Genomic DNA, 27017 nt, shown 5'->3' with positions numbered 1-27017 from the left:
TGGGGGGGCGGGGAACACCCTTTGAACAGTTAGGCAATAGAATAAACTGAAAAGGGAAAATATGGACTCACCACTATTTGAGATATTCAGAGAGTGGACATCCTCTTTCAGGAATAACAAAAAGTCACTTCTGCCACTCTGCAGGAAGATGGACTTTACAGGAGAACACATTTCAAGATTTAGTGCAATTCTATTCTGAATGCCAATGTCACCTAACAATAGTTTTCTAAAAAAGAAAACAATTGTCTTCTACAAAAAAAAAAATCACAAGGAAGTTTCAGACAAAATATATATATATTTAAAGATTCTTTACAATAAGTCAGGAAACACAGGAGCTTTCATACAGTTTATTATTTAGCTCAATTCTCAGCTCCCTACAGCTCAGATAACCCTGGTGACAGTGTGTACAACTTCTAATTTTTGCTTTCATAACTTTAAAGCAAACAATACATTGAGTGTATTTTACTCTGTGCAAATAAGACAACTTTTGGAATCCTTCAGAGGAAATATCCAAGATTCTGTTTGCAGAGGTCCTTTGTTTCTCAAAAGATGCTTAATGAAAGTTTGCTTAAGATAAAGTGCTCCTGTCCAGCAGAACCCAAAGGCCTTTGAGAATTTTCCTAGTAAGTTTAGCTCAGATTTAAAAAAAACAAAAACAAAAGTTGGTCATACAAATTCCAGCTTTCCATGCCCACTGTACATTCCCCAGTGGACTAATGAAAGTATTTTATCATTGCTGAGGTCTGTCTGTCTCATTTTATCACAGCTCATGCAGCAGTTCTCATGACCAGTTACTGGCACCATGCATTCCAAGTCTAACTTTGCCACCTGTCCTTTCTTTGAATGATGTCCATGAAAACTGTAGTGCAAACGGGAGAGCATTTGCTGTCGTTGATCTTGCAGTCTTTTGTTTTCACTCCTGAGCATCCGCAAAGCTAGCATGATAAGCAGCACTAAGATCAGCCCACCAGCTATGGGAACAGCAATTACAGCTGCTCTGAACCACAGTTCTTTTGAAGAGGTCAGCTCCTGAACCTTAGTGATGAGATTTCTGCTGTTGTCATGCTGGTATCTGCTCCCCTGTCCTGCAAAAAGTTAAACAAAGATGCCAAGATTATTTCAGTCTCAGCTAAACAATTGTTTCAAATTTAACAATTCCTTAAACCACACATATTAAAAGCTGCTGCTGATTTAAACTTCACACTGGAAAGTATCTACAAATAGTATCTCTACAGATTGATCTGAACCATTTCTAAAACAAGCTAAGATAATATATTTTTATTGCATTGGCAGTTGATCTAATGTGAATGAGTACCACTGTATAATTGCCTCTTAGAAAGAGAGCAGGCAGGACATGCAGACATCTAATGCTAATGCAGACATAAAAGCTACTCAGCTTTTAGAGATACATCTCTGCATCCCACCACATGCTTCTCCCTCTGGTATCTCTAATTACATTAACAACAAAATCAATAGCAGACATACAAGGTCTTGGCTGTCACAAGCCTATAGATCAGAGAAGACATTTAGTTGAAACTGCTTTCTCTACCTGAGGTCTCACCCTTGGGAGGAGAGAGAACATCATGCAGTCCTCTATAATTGCACATATCTTCATGACAGCATTCCAATGTGGGCATGGTGGTGCCGGAGTGGTTTTGTGCCTGTTTAGCTTGGCAGATGTCAGCTGTGTTTGCAATAGAGTCCAAGCAGCCATGAGTAAGTGGGGAATTCGTGTTCTGAGGGTCAAGCAGTCTGGAGAAGCAGGCATTAAGCTCAGATTTGCACATATAGCCAGTTGCAACACAGTGTGCAGCATCACAGTAGCATCTAATTTCACCTAAAAAAAAGTATTTTATTCCTAGTTAGTACAGAAACTCACTTGCTATCTCACATACTAACAAACTCAATAGTACAAACTTTTGGTCATTGTAGATTGTAAACCCTGCAGAGCAGGGCTTGTCTGTTTTCAGTCTTTGTATAGTGCCTACCACCCTGGGACCCTAACCCCAATGGGGGCCTTTGGGCACTGGCATAATACCAATATTTACTACTACTACATACTTGATTAAAGCAGGAGTAACTGAAATGTCACACTTCAAACTTCTCATTAAGACTAGGGTTTTTTGGATCATACTGCTAGATAAGACATACATAACCACATCTGAATACCAGCTAGGTATTTTTACTACTTACTAAAAATCAGCATTCTACATGTGATCAAACCCACCCTTATCTAAGGCAGAATCTCCCTCACCCAAAAAAGCTACAGTTTGAAACAGTGTTGCTGCAGTGTTTTAGAATTTAAATCATTACTGCTGATAGTTGATCATTCTAAGATTTTTTTTTTTTATTCTGTCACATGTTTAAATTTAATTGGAATGGCAGAACTGTTTGCCATCTCTCAAGGCTATGCCAAGGTTTAAGAGCTTTAACTAACACCTTATAAAGCTATCAGCTAGAACCATTAGAATCTAGAAATTCCAAGTCAGGAAGATTTTTACTATGTGAAATTGGGCAGCTATTTGTGATCTCTTCAGAAAAGGAACTTTCTCTATGAAGAGCTTTTCATGCAACAGGGCTTTTTAAAGTCAGTTTTATAAAACAGGAACAGTGCAGTTTACAATTAGTGGTTTGTTTGCCAAAGTCAATTTCTTTCAACCCAAATGGAAAGTCATAAGAAGGGGTGCATTACTGCAAAGCTGAAACCTCCTCCCCATAACCCCTAGTTTCTGCAGGCAATCCAACATGTGGTCAAAAAAAGGGGAAGCGTTTAGACTGAAAATCTTCTACCAGTTGTATAAAAACAATCTCAGGAAACCTCAAAAATTTCTGAAGGGAAGCGATAAAAGTTCTTAATAAAACACTTCATTTTGTGCTCTCCAAACCACCATTATGACTATACACATCTTGTACTGTAGGGAAAATGTATTCTTTCTAGGCAAGTCATAACTCAAACCTATTTCAATATATCATCAGTTCAGAGAATTAGAGGAAGGCAGATTCTGGAGCAGTCATTACAAGTGGGGGATTTACTTAAACAGACTTCCAATTCAGTTAGTTGGTGTACTTCCTACCACAGAGGCAGTAAGTGAGCCTTTAAAAGTGAGCTGAACTATCAGACTTCTTGCATTAGAAACATACCCTGAAAATAAACCTGTGTATAACTGCCTTTCAACTATCCCCTCCCCACTTCTTACGCTTACCGGGAAAGGACTCAGTCAAATTAACTTCCAGGCTTCAGCCCATCTAGGCTCAGCTCTCCTGGTAATGCTGCTGCAGAGGCTCTGGGCCCTGAAGTCCCTGCTGCTCTTTAATAACTCTGCTTAATAGAAGCCAAATGACAGAGCGTCTCTCCCCCCAGTCTGCATTAGCTCCCTTGGGCCTTTAGGCCAAGGAGCCCAACTTTCCTTGGTTTCATAAAAGTCACCCAATAAATTGGTGAACAGCTTTTCTCTGCTTTCTTACCTACAATCACTAAGCTTGCTACTTTTTTGCCCTGCAAAAAAAGTGTCCATGAGCGCTACTATTCAGTTAGAGCAAGTTAATAAAAAAAAATACAAAACGAACAAAGTTGACTGTCCTTTCGCTACTCTAAACTCAGCATGGGGAGGAAAATGAAACAATAAGCATACTTCTATTTTAACTGTTTATATGACCCTGTTTAAAAGTCTACGTTTTACTGATCTAAGACAGTCTTATAAACAAAATCTGACAGGCTAGTCATCAGGTTATTACAACTCCATTTTAATTAAAGCCACATTTTTGGTAGAACAGAATGGACTTTGTATTACTGTATTAAAACTGTATTTCGGTCAATTCATAAAGTTTCTTCCTGTGCAATGCAAAAGGCCAGAAAGGGTAGTTGGTATTTTGAAACTGAACAATGCCCTTCTGTTCCCTCCTCTTTCTTGTTACTGTATATAGCTATTAAAGAAAAATGTCTGCTTTTAGTCAAGATGGCTACAGGAGAGACTGCAGGCTTCTCTTAAAGCTTTTGAAGTCAGCAGCAGCCAGAAGTCTATGATCCCCTAATTATATCATTATCAGGCACATAGTTTCAGTATCTGTGACTTCACATCACTCAGTCACTCCCTGTTCTGCCTGCCTTTGATGGGGCCAGAAGGCTTCTCTCTGCATGCTGCAAGGGCTGTTATTTAGGGTTAATTACACCCTTACTTCCAAAATAAATAAATATGGTAGCACATCATCACTGTGGTAGTTTATCCTTTAACCTCCTCTGTGAATCTTGGCAATTATAGGGAGCGAAAAAGGTGACCTTTTCCCCTTAAAGAGACCAACTAAGCAGTCACTGAACTGTATGGAGACAGTGTTAATTTACTCTACGTGTGTTTAAACGCCAGACCTATTTACAGGAATGTAGCATTTGCAACAGGAAGTTAAACACATCTCTAATCCACTACTAGTTTTAAAAGGATTAGAGAAGAGGGTGTGGGGTCGGAATTCGTTCCCTCTGATGTACTTTCCTTGGGGTTTTTTTTTTTTTTTAATTATTTATTATTATAAACACTTGAGGGAGGCGAGACTATCCGCCCTACAGTAAAACCACGCCAGGGCTCCAAAAGGGGCAGTGTTTCTCTAAGATGGCCCGGCTCCATGGCTGGAAGCGTTCAGAAGTTCATTAAAGGCAGACTAACAAAAACATTTTGACAACCGCTTGCCCTTAAGGTCTGACTTACATCAATGAACCGGGGCAAGGCTCTAGCAGCAAGGTGGGGGGGGGGGAGAAAGACAGGGAGAGGGGAAGGGGAAAAAAAAAAAAAAAAGAACCAAGCACTGCTACTTTCAAGAAGAGGCGAGCTTGTCCTAGCCTGCGAGGCTCAGCAGAGGAGGAAAGATTACACCCTAACAAAGGCTTGGCAAGGGGCTTCAAAGTCAGCTCGGAGCCCTCTGCATGGAGCTCCCAGCGCAGCCTGGCAGGGGAAACCTCCAAGGAGGGAGTGCGGGGCTCGGGGAGGAGAGCTGCCCTGCGGGAGGCTGCGCCATCTGGCACTGGGGGTTCAGAGCTACCCCCGCAGCACCACACTCTGGGGCCCCCTAGCCCATGGCACGCCCGCACTTGGCAGCCCCCGCAACTCAACCACCCCCACGAGCCCCTGCTATTTTCACTCCGCCCTGCACCCCGGGCTATTGCCACCCCAATAGTCCCCCTGCACCCCAGTGACACCGCGCACAGCTCTAACCACTCCCCGCACCCCCTTGTCCGCCACTCGCTCGCTCCCCACTAACCCCAGCGCAGCCCGGTCCCCTCACCTCTGGTCAGCAGGATGGCCATGGCGCACAGCTCCAGTTGCAGCCAGATGAAGCTGTAGCTGGAATGGCGATCCATTTAACCGCCCCGCCTGGACCCTCCCCGGCCGGCCGCTCGAGCTTCCCTCCAGGGCTCGCTTAAGCTCGCGGCGCCGCACTCGAGTGCCCGGAGCGGGCAACGTACAGACTCCAGCTCCCCGCGGCTGCCTGCGCCCCGCTCCCCGCCAGCCTCGGGAGGCGGCGCCGCACAGCTCCCCCGGCGGAGCAGCCCAGCTGATCACAGGCTGCGGGGACCGCTCTCCAGCCACAGCTGCCGCCACATGTGGGAGCAGGGACAGCCCGCAGCTCTGCCCGGCCAGGGCGTCCCCGCCTCCTGCAAGCGAGACACGTACAGGGCCAAGCTCGACGCTCCGGCAGCCACCGACTGCGGCTCTGACACAGGCAAGCACCGACCGAGCCCAACGCTGTAAATAGCGCGGCGCCGACCTAGCCTGCCCCGACGCCCGCCCCTCGCTCCTCCCACCATGCCCCCAGCGCCGGTCTCATAGGTTCCGCTCCTCTGCCACTCACAGCAGCCTGGAGCCTGCGGTCGCCCCGCCCCCCCGCCGCTTGCAAATGGGCCCGGGGGGGATCCGCAATTCATGCCCAGGGCAGCGAGGGGCGGGGCGGAGGCAGAGCGCCCGGGTGTCCCGGCAGGACAGACGCGTCTCCGCGGAACACGACGCTCCCCCATCCCCGCGTTCACACCAGCCTTGCAGCAAGGCTTCGGGCGCTCCCCCGCAGTGTTTCCAACCCAACACTTTAAAGTCACGCCCGCCCCACCTTGGTGCTCAGGGCCCCGATCAGCCAACTCGTAAGAACCAAACTGCCTGGGGACACTTGCCCAAACCAAGCCCTGCCTCGCCCGAGGAGGAATGTGCCGTGAGTACAGAGCCGTTCACGGGGGGAAGATCATTACAGGAAACGCCAATACGGGATGGCTGCGGGGAGCCAGAAGCGATCGGCAGAGCCAGGGCTGTGCATAACAGATCCAGCAAACCAGCCCTCCGGGGTTGGACAGGAGCGTATCGTTTTCATCTGTTATGTATTTATTTTTTCTTGATCAATACAGCCCCGGCAGACAGACGGTTGGCTACAAGGAGCCGGGCTGCTTGTTGGGCTAGATGTAGTGGGAGTAGTCGGCAAAAGACACTTAGCGAAAATTAGCAAATCCAAAAGCACCAGGCGCCAGTGAGACGACACAGACAGAGACTGACACTCAATTATCCTCCAAACAATCCCAGGCAAACACACAGGCTCGGCCTGATCAATATCAGCCCCGAAGTGATCTCCTTAGTGAGATGCTAATTCATTTATTAGTACATTGGTGGGTGCGCCTTTGCTATTCGGGATTCCCACACACCCCTGGAAAAGTTTGAAATGTTATAGAATCAAACTCTATACAGTAGATAGATCTACTGGGAGACTTTAACTGTAGGTATTGATTTACACATTTAATACTGTAAATATTTTATGCACTAATAATACTTCCGTCACAGTGATATAGGCGCCACATTTAACGTTTAGGTGCCATATGCCAACGTGGTACTATGGATATTTTGAATAGAACACAGTAAACTCGGGAGAAATCACCCAGCTAATTTGCATGCGTGATTAGGGGTGTGCAGGAGCTAAGACAGAGGGGAATTGTTCAGGAGCACAGAAAAGAGAACCTTGAACAGAAACATTGTGAAAATTGAAAAAGTGAATTAAATAGACATTGCCTTACATTTCATTCCACTAGTTCCAAAAAGAGGGACCTCCCAGAACTGTACCGTAGGTAATTCAGATGATTACAAGTATTACAGTATATTTATGATCCACTAGCATTAGTTGCATCTCTCTAGGATGTTCGTTTTAGAACTCAAACATTGTTCGTTTTAAATTCCAGTATCAGGGGGTAGCCGTGTTAGTCTGTATCTACAAAAACAACAAAGAGTCTGGTGGCACCTTAAAGACTAACAGATTTATTTGGGCATAAGCTTTCGTGAGTATAAACCTCACTTCTTCGGATGCAAGTGAAATTCCAGTGTTTCCAACAAGATGGTCTAAAGATGAAGGAGGGGAGTTTTCAGGAAAAATCAAGGACAGATAAGGAGAGGGATGCATAGCATGTTTAATGTAAAGAGGATAAGGGTAGTCAGGGCTGGCAGGGTGGTACAGTGGAGCGGGTTCAGAGCTGGGACCCAAGAAACCTTTCCATTGCTGGCTTTGCCACTGACCTGCTGCTTTAGTTGGGCAGGTCACTTGACCCTATGCCTCTGAAGGCAGGTGGGGCTCCTCTACAATGGCAGAAGTAGAAGGAAAACTCCAGTTTCAAACCAAAACCGCCAAGTCTGGACAGCAGTGTTTGTAAAAGGTTGTGCCAGTCACACTTGCTATTCAGACACTACCATGGACTACCCTCTTTGCTTTATAAACAGAAAGCCATATTAAATGAATAATTAACAAATCTGTTTGCTTAATGGCAAAATGCAAAATTAAAACCAAATGGTTTAAACTCCAGTTTCTGTGTTGAATGCCCATGCTAACCAGGCTGCAGAGGAGAATTCAGCACTGAAATAATTTTAACTCCCCTTTTAACAAATTCCTTTCCTCCTCTGGCACTTCCTCTAGAATGCATAAATTCGGTGACAATGTGGATACCAGAAATGTCATTGCATCAAGCTTTTTAAAAGGTTAGTGAGAAACCTATGTTTGTGCTTCATGTCCCTCACAGCTAAGAAACAAATCTTATTTCCATTTAAGTCAGAATTGTGCAACTGACAGGTATTAGGAAGAAACTTTCCCCGGAGACCTGTTATTTCATAATTGTCCACTGAGATTTCTTGCACCTTTCTCTGAAGTGTCTAGTGTCGGCCACTGTCCGATAGGATGCTGGTCTAGGTGGACTACTATTCTGATCTGATATGCAGTATTGCTGTAGCCATGTTGGTCTCAGGATAGTAGAGAGATGAGGTGAAGTAGGGTGACCAGACAGCACATGTAAAAAAATGACGGGAGTGGGGGGAAATAGGAGCCTATATAAGAAAAGGACCCAAAAATCGGGCCTGTCCCTATAAAATCAGGACATCTGATCACCCTAAGGTGAAGTAACACCTTTTCTTGGACCAGCTTCTGTTGGTGGGAGAGACAAGCTTCTGAGCTTACAGAGAGCTCAGGTCCCAAAGAAGAGCTCTTTGAAAGCTCAAAAGCTTGTCTCTCTCACCAACAAAAGTTGGTCCAATAAAATATTACCTCATCCACCTTGTCTCCCTGATCTGGTATGACAGTTGCCATGTTTCATGTGATTTCAATAAGAGCAGCAGCAGGCTCTGGCTAGTGCAGTCAGCAAATATAGCTGCAATTAACTCGGTTTTCCTTTTAATTTTGCCAGCTACATTTTTACACAGATGCTGGAAAAGGAAGTTATAATAAGAAATTATCTTCAGCCATGAGGTGTCAGCTTTTCTGTAAAGAAATACTAAAGCATACATTGAGTTTGGATAGTTTTCCTTCACACATTGTTCTGAAGGCTGCCTCGCTGTTGAAATATCTTTACTAACTTTATTTTCTATTGTCATTACATTTTATAACCCCTGATTTCTACAGTATTTGCACACTGCCTGTTTTGTTCCCCATTTATTGGCAAACTGCTCTAAATATTTGGTTTTACAGCTCATGCAAATATGCTGGATGATACATGAATAATAAGCTAATGGCAAAAATTACTTCTGACCTCTAAATTTGAAATGATCTGTAAGTCCTTAAATATGTTTTAAATTCAGGATATAATACCATGTGCAACAGAGTCAGTCCTCCCCTGAAAGAGAAAGGGGGAAATATGAAATAGACTGAGCTCACTCAAATTTACTTTAGCAGGAGGGGACAAACTGAATCTAGAACTAATTAGTGTTGATGCTATCAAGCATTATAATGGTTTTATTGAAACTCTCTTGTGATTTACATATGTGTAATGTGTTATACCACAACCTTTACAGTTTTGCAGCACATATTTGAGATGTACCACAAAGTAATTTTCTAATGTTTGTTTCTGTTTAGAAATTACAACACACCAAGGTTCACGATGCCACATCACCCACTAATGGAATTACAACTGAAGCAGTGTGCCACTGGTGCCTTTTATTTGCACACATAGGAAAATCTCAATTTGCCAAAGTAATTTATAATCTTCTAGCTCAGCATTTCCTCTATGTTCTCAGAACTGATGACAAGTGTATTTAGCAGGCTTCGCTGTCGTGTGTGGCACGTATGCTCTGGAGTTGGTAGTTGGTTTGTGTTCATTAAGTTGCATTGTTGCGTTAAAGTAATATGAGAGACTATTTCTGAATATTACAAATGTTCTGTCAAACTGAACATGTATAGACTCTAATATCTTGTCTAGAGGGCAATGTGTTTGAAATCAATTTTAAGAGGCAAAATTTCCTCAACAGCTGTCATGTTTGAGTTGTGATCTAACATTTACTATAAAACATTTCAACTTCTGTTTTCAAGCTATACAGATGTTTGAAGTGCCACAGCTGGGAGGGACTTGCAGGGTGCAAGTACTACTCACCAATCTTTGCTCCCTTGAAACCTGTGGAGTTCATTCTCCAGGGGATCCACTCTGGTTTGAGCCATGGAGGGATGTGTCAGGAGGCACGGCGTTTGATTTACTCATGACTACCACATTTCCTCCTCCTCTCTGATTACTAGCACAAGCATTCTGCATAGGAAACTGTTCAGGGTTTGTGTGGGGTCCCATGACGGACCATACACAAACAAAATAATTCAGCCTTTGCAATACTAGTTTGCTTCTCTTTTAGAGGCAAAAGCAAACAGGGACAGACTTGGCCCATAAAAGGGACAGGAGACAGGCCCAGCGCAAAGCAAAATAATGATATGTTCTGCAACAAGAAGGAATGTAGGATAATAACTACAAGGAACCAGCAAGCAAAGCACCCGAGGCCTGAGGCAGCATGAGGAGGTGTCTGTAACAATCATGAGAGAGCAGCCCGGAGCCTTAACTTGTAATGACTATGTAGCCCACATATCAAAAGGCTCTCCCACAAACACACACAACTACAAATACAATGAAGCCCTTTGAAATGAATACTGAATAAAGGAATAACATGGTTTCAAAATAAACCTCCAGTACACCTCAAGGTAAAATATAATAGAAATCTGACCTGATAAGCGTCTCTGCCTGTCAAAGGAATACATTCCATCTGGACCAACTCAAGACGATATGCAGAGACATTCACACAGCAATTGTAAATACAGGGATACCAATCAAAGGAACAGGCCTGTTCAGAAACGTGTCACAAATCATATGAACTGTGTTTGGGTTTTTTATATTGTTTTGTAGGCTGATAACTTCAGCTCCAAGTTTCAGTGAGGGGTATTTTAAAACAGCCATCATATAAAGCAATGATCAGTTCAAAATAAGCCCCTAGAACGTTTGAATAACTTACAATTTTGAAGCCCCTTGACAGACCCAAAGATTCTCCTCGTACACATGGTAGCCCAGCTCAGGCCCTGCTTTCGCTTACCTTTGTCCTCGGATTCAGAAGAAGGCCCAGTATCTTCCATCAGGGGCATCTGGACAACTCAGTCCAAGGTGGGATCTCACTTTCATCTGGGGGGGGGTCTCCCAAGTGACCATATCCCATACTCTTGTGTTGTACAAACAGCCCGCCGTTGGCCTTTTAATTTTAACAATATCATTGCTTTCAAATCTAGTGCCATCTGGCGTTTACATCCCAGAGAGCACTGCCCTCTTATGAAATTCCATCCCACAATTTGTACATGTATTATTCCAATCCTTTTTGGTAGACCTGCTTCCTGTGAGACCTGATAGGCAGTGGAAGGTGATGGAGGTGATAAGGAAATCTGGAACCACCTGACCAAAGAGAAAAACAAAGCAAATGAATAAAGACAAAGGACAGGCATTGTATTTTTTTTTTACTTGACAGTGTTTCCAGATTACGTCTCTTATTCCAGGAGAAACTGCCCTTCCTTCCTTTTCTACATTTGGAACTGAAAGACCTCAAGAAAGTTGAGCTTCTTTAATATCCTCCCTTCTGCCTTTCATTATAAAACAGTTGCAGTGCTACTACCTATCTTTGCCGCTCCCTAGCAAGTATTTGCCACCAGAACCTATAAGCAGCCTTGAAACCTGACTAAATAAACTACAATGACATTTCAGTCTGCAGGTGCCCCTTGTTTATTTTGGGTTTAAACTAGCATCTCCTGAAAAGTGCTTCCCAGTTGGAAGTTACTCCCTCATCCAGCAGCTTTTGACATTACAATACCCTCCTGGTCATTTTTTAAACTTACTGAGTATTGGCAATTTTCCACTGTTAGCCCAAATAATTGGACTTAACCTTTCAGTCTAACTTTATGAAATAGCGATTGTGTCTACACAGTATTGTGTATTTGTTTGAGATGAAAAATAAAGCATATTCAAAGTGACAAAATAAATTGATAGTTGCAATTTACTATAAACCTGCTAACATTCATCATCTGTCTTTTCATTATTATTGTGGCACTGCCTCAGAGTAAGTTGCATTCCTACTTATGCAAATACAATATTTCCTTATTTATCTGCCTGTACCACAGCTGCATTTGCCTGTATTGTAACATAAGACATTCATTTCATCAACAGAGAATGATTACTATTGTATTTGGCTGATTAAAATTAGCACAAGAAAGCAAACAGTAAACAAACTGTACCCTTTCCTTTCTCTGCCCTGAAATGATTTCTTAGGCTGGAAATCTCATCTGTGCTGGATGCAGAAAGTAAAGAAAAACACTTGAGAAATGCTTAAAGAGTCACCGGTGCAGCATTTATTGGATTACTACCTCTGATAACTGCTTTGGGCAATTTTTCGCTTTTGTAACATATTACACAGAACCAGGAGGCCACTACCTGCAACTTCTGTCACAACAGGAAAAGACAGCCTGGCCCAGCTGCCAAAGCAGAGATGATCACATCACTTATTCTCCAAAGTTCTCCCTTCCCATTAAAGAAACTCTAGTCCATGCCCTTATCAGGTCTCACCTTAACTATTGCAACTTTCTACTTTCTGCCACCTCCAGTCAGTCTATACAACACTGCAACCAAAGTCACTTCCCATGTTTGCTGTTCTGATCCTGCTACCACCACCCTTTCCATCCCTGCTAACTCCTTTTTCAGTCAAGGCTCTGCACAAAGTTGCCCACTCCTATATCTCAGCCCTTGTTTCCTAGCACACCTCCCTCCCAAAAATGCCATCTGCTCTTAACTTCTCCCACCTCACCAAATCCTTTGTCTCCCCCTAATGGTAATTCTATGCCATCACAATGCTTGGAACACTTCTGTACACAAAGCTATATCACTCTACTCCAGGCCTAGGCTAAAAATCTCACTTTCGTCCACTTATAAATAAAATGACCATAAACGATTATAACAATACACTAAAATTATAGTTAAATAAAAGAATCAAAACACCTTCAAACCCTAAAACCAATGAGAAGGCTGCACAAAATAAACAATCCAAATCACACGACTTGATGTCATGTCTTCCCTTTCTTTTCTCCTGCATATGGTCTAAGGCCTGACCCTGCAAAGCCCTATTCATATGATGTCAGTGGGGCTAATCACATGAGCAAGGATATGGTCCTTACGTTGTAAGCTCTTCAGATCAGTGTCTGTCAATCCTTATGAATTACCCTCATCAGAGACTCTTATTGCTGTTATAGGCAGAATAGTCAGGGCCCCCGTTCTCAATCCGGCCTACCTATGCTCAGGAGCTGGCAATAGGTGACTCTCCACCACCTTTGTGGTTTCCCACTTCTGGGTCTCACCAAGGGTTAGTTAAGCCAAGTAGCCATTCCAGCAGCCATTCCAGCCACATCTCCTTTCTCCCAGCCTCATCTCTTATGCCAGGGGTCAGCAACCTCTGGCACGCGGCTCGCCAGGGTCAGCACCCTGGCGGGCTGGGCTAGTTTGTTTACCTGCTGCATCCGCAGGTTCGGCCAATCGCGGCTCCCACTGCCCGCGGTTCGCCGCTCCAGGCCAGTGGGGGCAGTGGGAAGGGCGGCCAGCACATCCCTCGGCCCACGCCGCTTCCCGCAGCCCCCATTGGTCTGAAGCGATCGGCCGAACCTGCGGACGCAGCAGGTAAACAAACCGGCCCGACCTGCATGGGGCTTTCCCTGGTGAGCCACGTGCCAGAGGTTGCCGACCCCTGTCTTATGCCAACGAGCTGCAAGGAGTGGCAGTGTAGGGCTGCAGTTCTGGCTCCAGGCCAACCCTATGACTCAAGCAGTGCCAAAGGGCCAATGATAATTGTGCCCTAGCTCATTTTTTAAGGGTGACTGAGTTTCATGTGGTGCACACTAGAGAATGTGTGTCTGATCCTGCAAGGTGCTGAGGACCCACTTTCCAGAGCACCACCTGTCCTGCTCCGTACCTCAGAGGATCAGGCCCTTCATGGCCTCTATATTTGCCATCTAGATGGCATCAATCACCTCTCCTCATTTCCATTCCACTTAAACTGAAGTCATGAATTATCCCAATAGGGGGTTGCGGAGACTCTTTAAAGATCCCAGAAAATGAATAATTTGCCTGACGTGCTCATCAGTGTACATTTTCCATTTGAAACTAAAAACCCAACTAGCACCACGTGTGCCTCCTTCCTATCAACAGCTTTGCTTATGTCCTCCTGGAGGAATCACTGCTGGGAGCTGGGCCAGGGAGATGGATAGAGGGAAGCCTGACTGAGGCCGGAAAAAGAGGCAGCCTGAGAGATTCCCTGAGGGGGAAATGTAAAACACTGGAGAGAGGCAACAATTATTGTAATTGGAGGTAATGAGGCTGAGGCACCAGCTCCTGGTCTTCTTAGCATCACTCAATAAGGAGCAAGAGAGACACACACAGGAGACTCCTAGCCCAGCCCCAATTCTCCCTACTGCAACCCAGCCCTACTCACTGTGTTCCCTGCCTGCAACCTACATCCAACTCTTCCCTTTACAGTGCCTGCAGCTGAGCCCCAGATCCTGATTACAGGCTTCCTGGCTGCAGCTCCCCATCCAGCTGCAGCACGGTCACGTTAATTCATTGGCATTGATTTTGCTGTGGGTTGTGGTCACTAAAGAATCCAAAATGAAAGGGGATGGGGATCCAATTTAGACCCAGTTCTTTATAGGGCTGCAGAATTCTTTCTAGTGCTAGGGTCTACACTGGGGGAGCGGGGGGCATCGATTTAAGATACGCAAATTCAGCTACGCGAATAGTGTAGCTGAATTCGACGTATCCGAGCCGACTTATCCCGCTGTGAGGACGGCGGCAAATCAACCGCCATGGCTCCCCCGTCAACGGCGCTTACTCCTACCTGCGCTGGTGGAGTATGCGCGTCGATTCGGGGATCAATTGTCACCTCCCGATGAGACACGATAATTCGATCCCCAAGAGATCGATTTCTACCCGCCAATCCAGGCGGGCAGTGAAGACAAGCCCTGAATCGCTTTAGGTAATTGTATGTCTCCCATCACCATAGTATGGGAGCACCTCCCAATCTATACTGTATCTATCCTCCCAGCCCCCCCATGAGGTAGATATTATGATCAGCCCCATTTTACAAATGGAGAACTGAGGCACAGAGTGTCTTGCCCAAGGTCACGCAGCAACCCTGTGGCAGTGCAGAGAATGGAACCCCAGTCTCCAAAAGCCCAGGCTAATCCCCTGACCAGTGCACCATGCTTCCTCTCTGCACTTTTGGGGTCACAGAACCTACCCCTTCTGCGTGCCTCCCCCAACCTTGTTCCCCCACTATTTACTTGGGGCTTGGGAGAGGCTGTCAATTGATATATAGCAGGAGCAGAGGCCTAGGAAAATGGATTTCACTGGCCTGGGAATTTATTTTGTGACACCAAATGCATCAGTATCTGCATCATTAGCTTATCAATGAAATTGCAGTTCAGGTAATAGTGCTGAGATCACAGCGGGTCTTACTCCAGTCTCAAGAGAAGAAGTATTTGTATTTCCATTCTCAATGATTCTTTATGATGCACAGAGAAGCCCTCAAAGTTTTGTTTTAACAGAGGAATTTTTCTACTTTTTTTTTTTTTACATTATATCTGGGAGGGTGGGGTGTTTCTGCCCTCCCACCAATGTTATGCCGACACACCTTCTTTGATATCAGTGCAGTTACTCCTCATTGATTCCAACAGGAGAAGTTTCTAGGTCTCAATTTTCCTTTTGTACAGGACTCTTAGTAGAAGTGTAGAACTAGGGGGAAATGGAATCACAGTAGCCTGAAACCTGAAAGGCTGCTGTCATTTAATTCTCACTTGAGAGAAGGGTAATTAATCAGACTATAACTTTGTTTTGTTAAATCACACTTAACTCAAACTCCTGACAAACAGCCAGGAGAACAGCTGTCTATGAAAGTTTATCAATTGCCTCGTCTACACCTGAAAATTCACACCCCTGAGAGACATAGGACGTGGCTACACTTGCAAGTTAGAGCGCATTAAAGGTGTCCACACTGGCAAGGCACTTAGAGTGCCTGGACTCTGGAACGTTCCTGGTAATCCACCTCCACGAGAAGCATAAAGCTCGCTGCGCCTCGGCTGAAATGCCCGGGCATCAGCGTGGACAACATGTTGCATACTGTGCTGTGACTGTCCTCCGGAAACATCCCATAATCCCCTGAAGTCAAGTGGGCACTCTTGTCATTGTTTTGAACTCGACTGCAGGCATGCAGATATCCCCTTTCAAAGCTCCAATCCTGACGGCCCTCATGCCTATCTGCTCCAGGACAAAGCAAACCATTACTGTGGAATGCTGCTGTTGTGAGTGTGTGTGAGAGAGAGAGGCGGGGGGAGGGGGGTCTGCTACTGTCTGAACTTACAAGACAGCATGCTGACATATTCTCTGTCCCCCAAAACACACTGTCTCTCCCCCCACATACACACAACACACTCCCTGTCACACTCCACCCCCCCATTTGAAAAGCACGTTGCTGCCACTTGCACACTGGGATAGCTACCACAATGCACTGCTCTTTGTGGCGTTGCAAGAGCTGCTAATGTGGCCACTCCAGTGCACTTGCAGCTGATGGTGTAAACACTTGGCAGCATTTTCCCTGCTGCGGTCTCCGAAGGCTGGTTTAACTCCCAGCGCTCTACATCTGCAAGTGTAGCCAAGCCCATAGTTAAGCCAACCTAAGCCTGAGTGTAGGCACCACTAGACTGATAGAAGAATTCTAGCTACCGCCTTTTGAGGGGGTAGATTTACTATAGCGACAAAAAAACCCTTATGTCACTGGAGCAAGTGTCTACACTACAGCACTATGGTGGCATAGCTGCAGCCCCATAGCAATACTTGTATTGCAGCCATAGGGCTGGTCTACACTGAAAACTCATATTGGCATAGCTACGTCTCTCAGGGGGTGAAAAATCTACACCCCAAGAGATGTAGTTATGCTGGCATAGGCCCCCACATAAACAGCACTAGATCAACAGAAGAATTCTTCTGTCAACCTAGCTACTGCTTCTTGGGGTGGTGGATTAAATACAGCAATGGGAGAACTCCTCCTGTCGCTGTAATGTCTATGCTGAAGTGCTACAGCGGTGCATCTGCAGTTTTAAGTGTGGCCATAGCTTTAGCCTTAATCTCTACTTCAACAGAAAAAGCTACAGCTCAGATATCAGCCTGTAGTGGTGACACATTCCTCTTCTATCTCTCCAAAGATTCCTCCAGCAAGTACAGGGAATTTAAGACTTGACATTACTGATATATCTAATGTAAAGAATAAGCAGATTTTTTAACATTATGGGGTTCTCTTGTCAAAGGATCAATAAAAGACACAAAGAAAAACTCCTTCATAGTTGACCTTTAAGAATCTGTTAGTGTTTCCATTAGAAGTTCCTAATTTATGACCATAACAACTAATAAACTTTGCCATATAAGATCTTGTGTATGGAAAACTGTATTAAAATTACAAGCTATCATTTTAAATTCTCTGGCGTTTCATGGGCCTGCTTGCAGGCTGAGGGACTGTAGGGAAGTATGCAAGCTGGGTCTTCAGCCGTCAGTATGCAAAAAGCAAGCCTAGCACAAAGTGACTTGAGTTGAATCTCTCTGCCCTAAGTAGCAGCCTGCTCTGTCTCCCTCTTTTTTGTTGTTGTTGTTATTGTTTGTTGTATATTTAGGTTCTGGATTCAAAGAAATAAAGTAGTGTTACATTGCAAACTTTCAGAAAGAATATTTTATGTTTTTACCTGACTTCTCTGTTTGTAGTCCATGAGCATAACAGGTTTCAGTTCAGAAGGTTTAAATTTATTGTTGTTACACTAAATCTGATTGAAATACTGTAGCTATGGCTGGGAGATCAAATTTAGATCCCTAGATTTCCAATGCACCAAAAGTTTGGGCATGGTGGGATCCAGGGTTTTGTCTGAGACAATATATAATTATTTTTTAAGTTATAAAAATGCAAAACATTAGCTGTTCTGGGGTCTCATGCGGTTTTGTGCTCCTTTCATTGAGAACTAGTTTTGATTAAAAATATGATTTTTTTTGCCACTTTATTGTAGTCTAAGTGTATTGTGTTAGACAGTGTTAGGTACTGAAAAGCAACTTAACAAAAGAACGAAAGCTTATGCTCTAATAAATTTGTTAGTCTCTAAGGTGCCACAAGTACTCCTGTTCTTCTTTTAACAAAAGAAGTGTTCATATTGAATTTCCTGGCTTTTTGTGAGTTTAAGTCAAAACTTTAATAATACCTGACTGTATTTGTAAGGGAGACAGATAATGATCCTAAATGTATTGGCAGCTTATTATTAATCTTACAGTAGCACTTTGAGGCCCCAACCAGTCTCATTGTGCCAGGTGCTGTGCCAATTTATAGAGGTTCATGGCCCCAAAGCTGTGACAGATAAAGGGTCGGGGGAAGAAGGCAGAGATTACAGTGACCCCGTGACCAGATGCGGAATTTAGAAAGCTCAGGCAAAGTGACTGAACTTCAGCGAAGATGCAAGGGTCAAAATTAACATTTTAATAAAAAAAAAACTATCCACAGCCTGGTTAGCCAATACATGGACTGCATGGTCTGATTATAGATGAGGATTATGCATTGCGGGGAACTCACTGACACTTCCTATACAGAGACAAAGCAAGGTAGTCGTCTGTTAGACAGATCTGCTAAGTCTCTCATTTTGACTGTGACATTTCGATTTGGGGCTTCTTTTTGTGTTGGTCCTTCCTGGGAGCATCAGTCTCCTGCTCTAGACAGCTGCAGCCTATTGGCAGAGATACTGCCAGGGCACAGCTCAAGGAGGTCTCTATGGTTAGAGTCCTCTTGGCTGGGAAGGACTTCTAGTACCACCTTTACCAGGCAGGAAAGGCTAGGGGGTCACAGCCCAAGGAGGAGCTTCCCAACTCCCCCCCAATCCCAGTGTTGAGAATGTGCTCTCATTTGGAGAGAGAAACAAGGACCTTGAATCAAACCTAGGTCTCCTCATGTAAACCCTGAGCTGCTCTCGGTGTTTTATCGCATCATCTAGCAACGCAGCCAATTCTTTCCCCCTCACAATGCCAGCTTTTACATAAAGGCATTTCAGTTGCTGCAGTTGCCTTTGCAAGGCGTTTGACAAAACTATGTCTCTGATAAATGTCTGGTTCAGACAGTGGAGCCTGTTTTAAGAAACCAGCAAAAATCAGATTGCCTATCAGCAGTGCAACCTTCTAGCTAAAGATTGAACAAAACAGTCCAGGAAGCCTGGGAGATAAGTGTACACTTAAGACAGGCTGTAGGTGGCATTAGTGCAGGTTGCACTGTAACGAATTCTTGAACTGTGGGCATTTATTTATTAGGGCATTTATTCTGTGTGCAAGCTGCGGAGCCATTCTCATTTGGTTTCCTTGGGAGTGGGGAGAGTGCTCCTAAAGAATAAAGCACAGAAACATTTCAAAGTAGCTATGTTTATTATCTGTGCAGTTTCATGGACAGCTAGATCTGCCTGTGTCATGCCATGTTTGCAGTTATTGTAGCCGTGCTGGTCCCAGGATATTAGTGAGACAAGTTGGGTGGGGTAATATCTTTTTTTGGACCAACTTCTGTTGGTGAGAGAGAAGCTTTCTCACTCACACAGAGCTATTCCTCAGGTGTCACACCATGTGTGTTTCTTGCCCTCTTGTGGTGAGATGAGTGCTCTCACTCAGGCATGATTCCAACCGAGGGTTGGAAGCTGCCGGTTGTAGCAGGAACAATGCCATGTTAGAGCAGGCTTAGGTATCCAGCAACCTTGTGGATGATATCAAAGCTATCCTTAGTGCCTATCTACAAGTAAAAGTAGTACCACTGGCATGCTGGTATAAAGTGGTACAACCTCCCTGGTGTGGATGCAATTATACCACTATAAAGGTGGTTTATACTGCTGCAGCTATTCCTGTATGGAAGGAAGAATAAATTGTCCTGGTATACCAGTATGACTGCATCCAGACTAGGGGTTGTACCTGTACAACTATTTTGGTAAAAAATTACACCCCTAACCAAAATAGTTTAGTGGTACAAATACTATGTGTAGCCAGATTATCTTTTCCCCTGCAGAGAAATTACAAAAAATACTTCAGTTCCCATGTGCGGTCAGAAATTAGCTTTGAAGAATCAGACATCAGCTCATGAGATCTCCAAATAAGGTGTTATGTGTCAGAGTTCATAAAGTGCATATACAAAGTTATGCACCACATATCAGTGGTAAGACAAGTTATCAGGTGTTAAGTGACAGGCAATAACAGATATTAGGAGATTCACATCAGCTAGCGTGTTGCATGACCCAAGCATTAAACTTTAGCTGTGAGAAATCATAAGCCATACTTCGGGCATGTGTCTAGTTGAGTATAGTGTAAAATGTCAAGTAATGACAGTGTTAAATCTGTGGAAGTTATATGAATAAAAACTACGCACTTTGGCCATCATTAAAAACAGGGTATAACTCTTGGAGCTCAAGTACCATTTTACTCAAGCAAGCTTTTGGTTTTAAAACAGGGAATCGCTAGTGAAAATCAGTCATGCAGCAAGATCAAACAGATTACGTTTGTATATGAAGAAATGTTTCATAACCCTTATGCTCACGTTTTTCACCCTCAAATATCCACATGATAGGATGTCAACATTCTCATCAGACAGTACTGATCTCAAAAGAAAATTCCCTCCAAGGAATTGCACGTTAGTCCAAACCTGGGACTTGCTCTTGGGCAATCAGATGGGGAAATATGGGCGGATGAAGGGCTAAGTATTGGCAAAAGTGATGTAAAATGAAATGGAAAAACTCAGGAAATTCCTCACAATTGGAGTTTGAGAAGGAGATAGGTGGAAGCAAGCTCAAGGTATTACAGGGGGGGAAAGGTTTGCATACCAGTGAAATTATGCAATATGCTGAAACATAGGGCTGAATTCAGCTTGGGGTAAGTGGGTGAAGCTCCTTTACTCGGTTAGCAAAAAGGAAAAGATTACAGTGAGACAAAGACCATTAGACTAACAGATCAACCTGAGAAAAGGTAGTAATGATTATTCTCAGTGCATTTTTTACTATCTTATTAAAATCACATATTTTACAGCATTTGCATAACAGTCAGTGTAACAGCTGAATTGGTCTAATGCAGGGGTCGGCAACATTTGGCATGCGGCTCGCCAGGGTAAGCACCCTGGCGGGCCAGGCCAGTTTATTTACCTGCTGACGCGGCAGATTCGGCCGATCACGGCCCCCACTGGCCGCGGTTCGCCATCCCGGGCCAATGGGGGTGGCGGGAAGCCGCGGCCAGCACATCCCTGCATAGCTGCGTGCTGCTCCAGACCCTGCTCCGCCCCTTCCCCACCCCAGCCCTGCCTCTTCCCGCCCCTGCCCCGCCCCCACTGCCCTGAGGACTCCAGAAGGGGTCGGGCCTACACTCACCATTAAGTAGAGCGACCCGGCCCCAGCCTGCTCTGCTCCACTCCCCTGGCTCCCAGCCACGCCGCCGGTGAGTGCTGGGGGGCGGTTCCCCCTTCCCCCCAAACCTGGGAGCCGAGGAGCAGAGCAGGCTGGGGCCGGGTCACTCCACTTCCCGCAGGAAGTGGCCAGGCCCCCACGCCTCCCCGGAGGCCTGGGACCAGCCACCCCCCACTCCCCCTCATGGAGGCCTGGGGCCCCACACAGCCCCCCGCAAGGGAGGTGTGTGTGCGTAGGGCACCAAAATAGCTAGGGACGGCCCTGCCTGGGGGTGGCAGTTTCCCATCCGACGCTGAGATGCCTGTGCTGGTCTGCCATCCCCCAGAGATAGGACAGCAGACTGTCAGCTGTTTGTCCCACCAGAGAACTGGTCTCCGTAGACTGATGATTGTTCTGCCTGGAGCACAGGCCGGGGCACCCACCAAAGCCCTATTGACTCCGGTCACTAGACCACACAGTCCAGAGGCTAAAGGTAGCCCTAGTGATGCAATCACAGGGCCTGAACACCCTTCCCACTATTCCAAAAGGATGACAGTGTATACAGGCCCTGCAACAGAGTGCCAATTATGTGGCACCTCTACTCTGTTAAAAGCAACAGTGGAGATAACAAGTTTTTTTGCTGTAAGATGGCTACCTTTACATCTGCTATTGTGTGGCCAGGGAGGTTGAAGTGTTCTCCTACAGGTTTTTGTATATTGCCATTCCTGATATCTGACTTGTGTCCATTTATCCTCTTGTGTAGTGACTGTCCAGTTTGGCCAATGTACAAAACTTCAGGACCAGACTCCAAAGAGAAACTGCTGAGCTCCAGTTCATTTGCAAATTTGACACCATCAGATCAGGATTAAACAAAGACTGTGAATGGCTATCCAACTATAGAAGCAGTTTCTCCTCCCTTGGTGTTCACACCTCAACTGCTAGCAGAGCACCTCACCCTCCCTGATTGAACTAACCTCGTTATCTCCACACTGATTTATACCTGCCTCTAGAGATTTCCATTACTTGCATCTGAAGAAGTGAGGTTCTTACCCACATAAGCTTATGCTCCCAATACTTCTGTTAGTCTCAAAGGTGCCACAGGACCCTCTGTTGCTTTTTACAGATTCAGACTAACACGGCTACCCCTCTGATACTCTACTCTGTTGTACAACTGCTTTTCTTACAACAAACCCCCTTCTGCACACTCAGCATGTAAATTACTCATTTTTCAAACCAACAAGTTACCTCTTGCACTTCAATTTACCTCTGGATTTACACTACCATTAACCCAAGATGAGTTAACTTTGCTGTTGATCTATTTAACTCACACCTTGCCTTACTTTCTGTAATAGACTGTGCATCCTTAGCATGTTACTTTTCCATTTATTGTATTATAGGAATATCATGCATTCATTTAGGTTTTCCTTGCTGCTGCTTTTGGGGGAAGGGGTAGGGGGCTGTTCATCAAAAATGTGTGCGTTGAGATAGTGTCCCCTCCACATGTTGTTTTTTCCTTCAGTTCATTCCTACGTGAAATCATAATGCTAAATTTGTGACATCTCAATCACTGGGATGTTTCAAACACAGAATTGGTCGCAGGCTCAAGATGAAAAATTAGCTGGGTTGTAAGAAAGCTTTCATCCAGATATAACAATCTTAAAATGCAGAAATCAAGACAAGCAAGAAAAGGAGGGCAATTTAGCAGCTCTAACAGACACGGCTGTCTTTGGCACAAATTTCCCACACAACTTTGGCCAAATAACTTCTGTGCTTCATTTTCCTGAATCTGGGGAGTAGCACCTAACTGACAAATGTATTGCCAGGCTACATTCATCAGTGTTTGTTGAAAGCCTTTTGGGACCTTTGGAATGGAAGGCGGCGGCGCTATAAAAAGAAAAGTTACTGAGAAAATTAAAATGTGCACAAATGCATTTTTTCACATTTACCCTAAATCCATCTTTAAATTAGTTGTGATAAATAGCAGCAAAACACTGTACTTGGATCTTGTATTCAAGTGCCTCACTGAAGTGTACTCTATTGTATAGGCCTTGGTTCAGAACAGTGTTCCTACTCAGGAGCAGCACATGAACATGCTTAACTTTATGCAGCAGAAACATGCTTAACTTCAAGCATGTGTTTAAGTCCCATTGAAGTGAATTGCCCTTTTATTGAATCGGGGTCATCGTATATTCTGTTTCTGTCTCTGTTGCCTTCACCACGGGAAGGCAATTCAAAGGTAGTTCAAACTACATAGTTGAAACTCTTACTAGCAACATTCAACTTCATCTGTGTTTGAAAACTGATCTGTACCTCTTTGGTTGTGCTTTGAGGAGTTTGACAGCAAGTCTCAAAATATAATAGAATGTCATTCTCTTAAATACAGATCTTTATACTCATTTTGTTCTGACAATGGAAAGTAACATACGAGTTGATTTCAGAAGTAAAACTGAGCAAAGCACTCTGCTCTTAGTGGAGACAGAGTAATGTGACAAATCCCAGCAAAACAACTGGCATTAATTAGCACCCTTGTCAGTCACCTTAGAGACTCACATTGTTTTTTTTTTTTTAAAGTGTTTTTTATCTTGAACACATTCCTTTAAATTATACTCTTATGAGCTGAGATAAACCTTGCTATGAGTTGAGTTAAAACCCCATTGAAAATGATGTGTGAACCCATCCTTCATGTAAGATAGTTTTAAGAGCCAGTTACGGGGCCACAGCTAAAACAAAGTATAATGGCTTCGATGTGGACACAGCAGCAAATGCGGAGCGACACATGCATGGAATTAAGTGGCAGGCCACAACTTTTATTAAACGTCAACACAGGGGAGGGGCACCACTTGCCCATCACCCATAATCTCCTATACTAGGCATTTCATTAGTTCCAGTGCAGGGGTTACAGGGCTCCTTACCATATAACCCATAATGTGAGGTAGGCTCTCCTAAGCCTAATCACGAGGACTCGGCTCTCTCTGAGTCCTAGCAGCCTCCCGTCCCTCCCCGGCTGCCCTCTTGTGGGCCCGATGCAATATAGAGTGCCCACACATCCAAACGTTGCTATGCTCTGGGTAGCTTCTGAAACAAACAAGCACATTGGGTAATGTACGTTTTGCCATTCCCTGCCATCTTTTCCTTGGTGCAGACATAAGTCCTGTAACACCTTGATTTTGAGTGCCCTATTGCCTACACCTGCCGCAGGGCAGAACACTCTGCAGCCACTAACACAGCTGTCCCAATCCTGAAAGGATGAGTTCCAAATTTACCCTGGTCAAGACCACAGTAGCACAAGGTTTTTCTTGGTACCATACTGAATGGGTATCTTGTCAGGAAGCTGCCATCACTGCGTGTGAACAGCAGGCCCAGCTGCAGGCCCCAGATTTTTAGTGAGGCTCTTATGTGTTGCCAAATTCACATATCAGGAAGATGCTAAAGAAACCCTGAAAAGTCACTAGATGTAGCTATTTAAGCATTAAAAAGAAATCAAAAATGTCACTAAACAAAATTTCCCCAGAATTCAACAGCAAATGCCATATATACATATGCCTGGGCGATAGGACACTCCCAGCTGCTGAACAAGAAATCAGCAGCAATGCTGGGTGCTCCCTCTCTGGCTGGACAGTCTTGCAGCCGAGTTTATTCTGGCTGTCCTGGCTATATGGGGCAGGGCTGTTGTTGGCATAGTCTAGAAATGAGCCAATCCCACCTGGTTCATACCCTGCCCCCAACCAACTAAACCCCAGGCAGACAAATGCCGACAGAGAGAATCGACGTGACGTTCAGAGAATTCAGAGCCAGTGATTGCCGCAAAGCCCCTAACGATCCCAAGTGTGGATTGGGGGACGGGGGCGGGTTTGCTGGCTGGGAGCTGAGCTCTAAGATTTAGGGGAGGGGAGACCTTCTGGTGGGATTTGATCAGCACAAAAAATAACCCATTCTATTGCTGGAGAGACCAAACTGCTCCTCTTGGGCAGTGCAGAACAAGTTCCACAGGAGCCTTTTCTCAAGGCAATGTTTGCTCTGGGGGAGGCAAGTTCGCTCTGCCAGGAACAACTCATCCCCGCAAGGGCTAAGGGAATCTGGGCTGGACCCCCAGGGAGCAGAGCCCCAAAGGGAGGGCTGGAGGGATGGCCAAATGACATGTCAAGAAGTAGGAGGGACCCCAGCCCTACACCGTGTAACCAGGACAGCCAGAAACCCTTTGTCAGCCTCCTACCAGCTGAGAGACACCAATACAGCCAGTCAATGATAACAAAATACTCAGCTGCCAAGACTGTCCAGTCAGAGAGGGAGTGCCCAGCATAGCCGCTGCTTTCTGTTCAGCAGCTGGGAATGTCCTCTTGCCGAGGCAGGGGGAGCGCAGAAGCTAGTCTTGGGGGCAGGTTCAGCAGAGTCCCAAGGAATCGCCCAGCTAGACAAACCAGCTTCCCGCTCCTTGGAGGGGGATTTTGATCAGTTAACATGTCAGTGGCCAAAGGCTCAAAGATCTGTTGACAAATGGTTTTTCCTGCATCACCCTTGGCCAGGAGTGGTGCCTGCCCTGGTCATGAATGGTTTTTACTGACCAGAAGATTATAACTATTCCCTCCAGGGGTAGTCGTATCCTCCTCTCTCCTTAGCCTCTCCCTCCCCATTAGATCTGGCTTTTCACCTCCCCACCACCAAGGAATCGAAGCTGAGCCCCTTACGTGCTAAGCATTTACTCTGCCAACAGGTGCTCTAGTCAAACCCAGTCTCTCAGCCCAAGAAGCCCTGGAATGCGCGTCCTTCGGTGGACATGCCCACGTGAGACGTAATGACGTTGACTTAGTGTGCAACAGAATGTACAGATTGAACCTCACTAGTCTGGCACCCTCAGGACTTGACTAGTGACGAACCAAAGAATTTGCCGAACCACGAGAGATCAATGCAGAGTGCCAGCGGGTCTCCATAGGCGCAGGAAGTAGGGGTGCAGGGGGTTCTGCAGCGCCCCCAGGCTTTCCGCCCAGCGTGGCGCCCCGCCTGGGGGCCCGCTGCCACTTGGGGTCCTGGTTGACGGCCCCCCCGCCTGGGGGCTCCGATGCCAGCCCCAGGTCCCAGCCTCTGGGCTCTCACCAGAGATCCCAGCCGCCGGCCCCAGGTCCTCCCCCTCCTCCCCTGAGCTTGAACAGTGCAATCAGCTGTTTGCAGCCCTCCAGAAGTGCTGGGAGGGAGGAGGAGGAGAAGTTGGTAAATGCAGGGCCGCCAGCGTGCAAGAGGCGTGGGGGGAGGGAGGCAAAGCGGGGGGAGCTTGGCGCCAGTGGATGCTCTGCACCCACTAATTTTTCCTCGTGGGTCCTCCCAGCCCCGGAGCACCCACGGAGTCGACGCCTCTGTGGGACCATAGATGTTGCTGGACCAGGGAGTGCCGGATTACAGAGGTTCAACCTGTAGTAAGAAGAGCATGGTATGGATTTTATTAACAGTATTGAGCTGCTTGTGAATGATTTTGGGACTATACAAATTGGCGCCTTCTTTCGCTGAATATCGTCGTAATTGGCAGTGAAAGTCGCTAGATTTGTCATTGGTTGCTTTGACAATTATTTCCTTGCTAGGGAAACCAAAAAGCCACTAAATCTAGTGACAAAATCATTAAGTTGGTAACACCCACCCACACCAGAGGCCAGAGTTAAGGGGGGAAGGCGGTGCGCTCCTTCAGCAACTGCAATACACACAGTGCAGGGGTGAGCGCCGAGGCAACAGACCTGGCTCCAACAGGAACCCCCCCCCAATCACTGTAATGACACTGCATGACC

General features: G+C 45.4%; 1 protein-coding gene and 1 long non-coding RNA gene across 3 annotated transcripts; one reads left to right on the top strand and one right to left on the bottom strand.

Moving 5' to 3' along the window:
- Window positions 1-333: 333 nt before the first annotated feature.
- Window positions 334-5719, bottom strand: BAMBI (BMP and activin membrane bound inhibitor). 2 transcript variants are annotated; one of them, XM_054020797.1, is made up of 3 exons: window positions 5272-5719; window positions 1550-1837; window positions 334-1085 (listed from the first exon to the last, which is right to left on the bottom strand). In XM_054020797.1, exons 1-3 carry the CDS (start codon window positions 5345-5347, stop codon window positions 667-669), a joined length of 783 nt encoding a protein of 260 aa, XP_053876772.1. In that variant the 5' UTR covers window positions 5348-5719; the 3' UTR covers window positions 334-666. The 2 variants fall into 2 exon arrangements, with proteins under 2 accessions (XP_053876772.1, XP_053876773.1); XM_054020798.1 differs by having other exon boundaries at window positions 1562-1837.
- A 196-nt stretch (window positions 5720-5915) lies between these two features.
- LOC128831663 (uncharacterized) lies at window positions 5916-12004 on the top strand. Its single transcript, XR_008443839.1, has 3 exons — window positions 5916-6189; window positions 7924-7985; window positions 9349-12004. It is a non-coding gene; the product is annotated as an uncharacterized LOC128831663 (long non-coding RNA).
- Window positions 12005-27017: the final 15013 nt, after the last annotated feature.

This window comes from Malaclemys terrapin, chromosome 2 (assembly GCF_027887155.1).
Source record: "Malaclemys terrapin pileata isolate rMalTer1 chromosome 2, rMalTer1.hap1, whole genome shotgun sequence".
Classification (NCBI taxonomy): Eukaryota; Metazoa; Chordata; order Testudines; family Emydidae; genus Malaclemys; species Malaclemys terrapin.
Note: the sequence above shows the minus strand (reverse complement) of the source record. Positions and strands in the feature narration are given on the sequence as shown.

Coding starts and splice junctions, on each gene's coding strand:
- BAMBI (XM_054020797.1), bottom strand. CDS start 5,347: ATGGATCGCCATTCCAGCTACAGCTTCATCTGGCTGCAACTGGAGCTG. Junction 1,838..5,271: donor GGCCATCCTGCTGACCAGAG/GTGAGGGGACCG, acceptor ACTTTTTTTTAG/GTGAAATTAGATGCTACTGT. Junction 1,086..1,549: donor TCCCAAGGGTGAGACCTCAG/GTAGAGAAAGCA, acceptor AACTTTTTGCAG/GACAGGGGAGCAGATACCAG.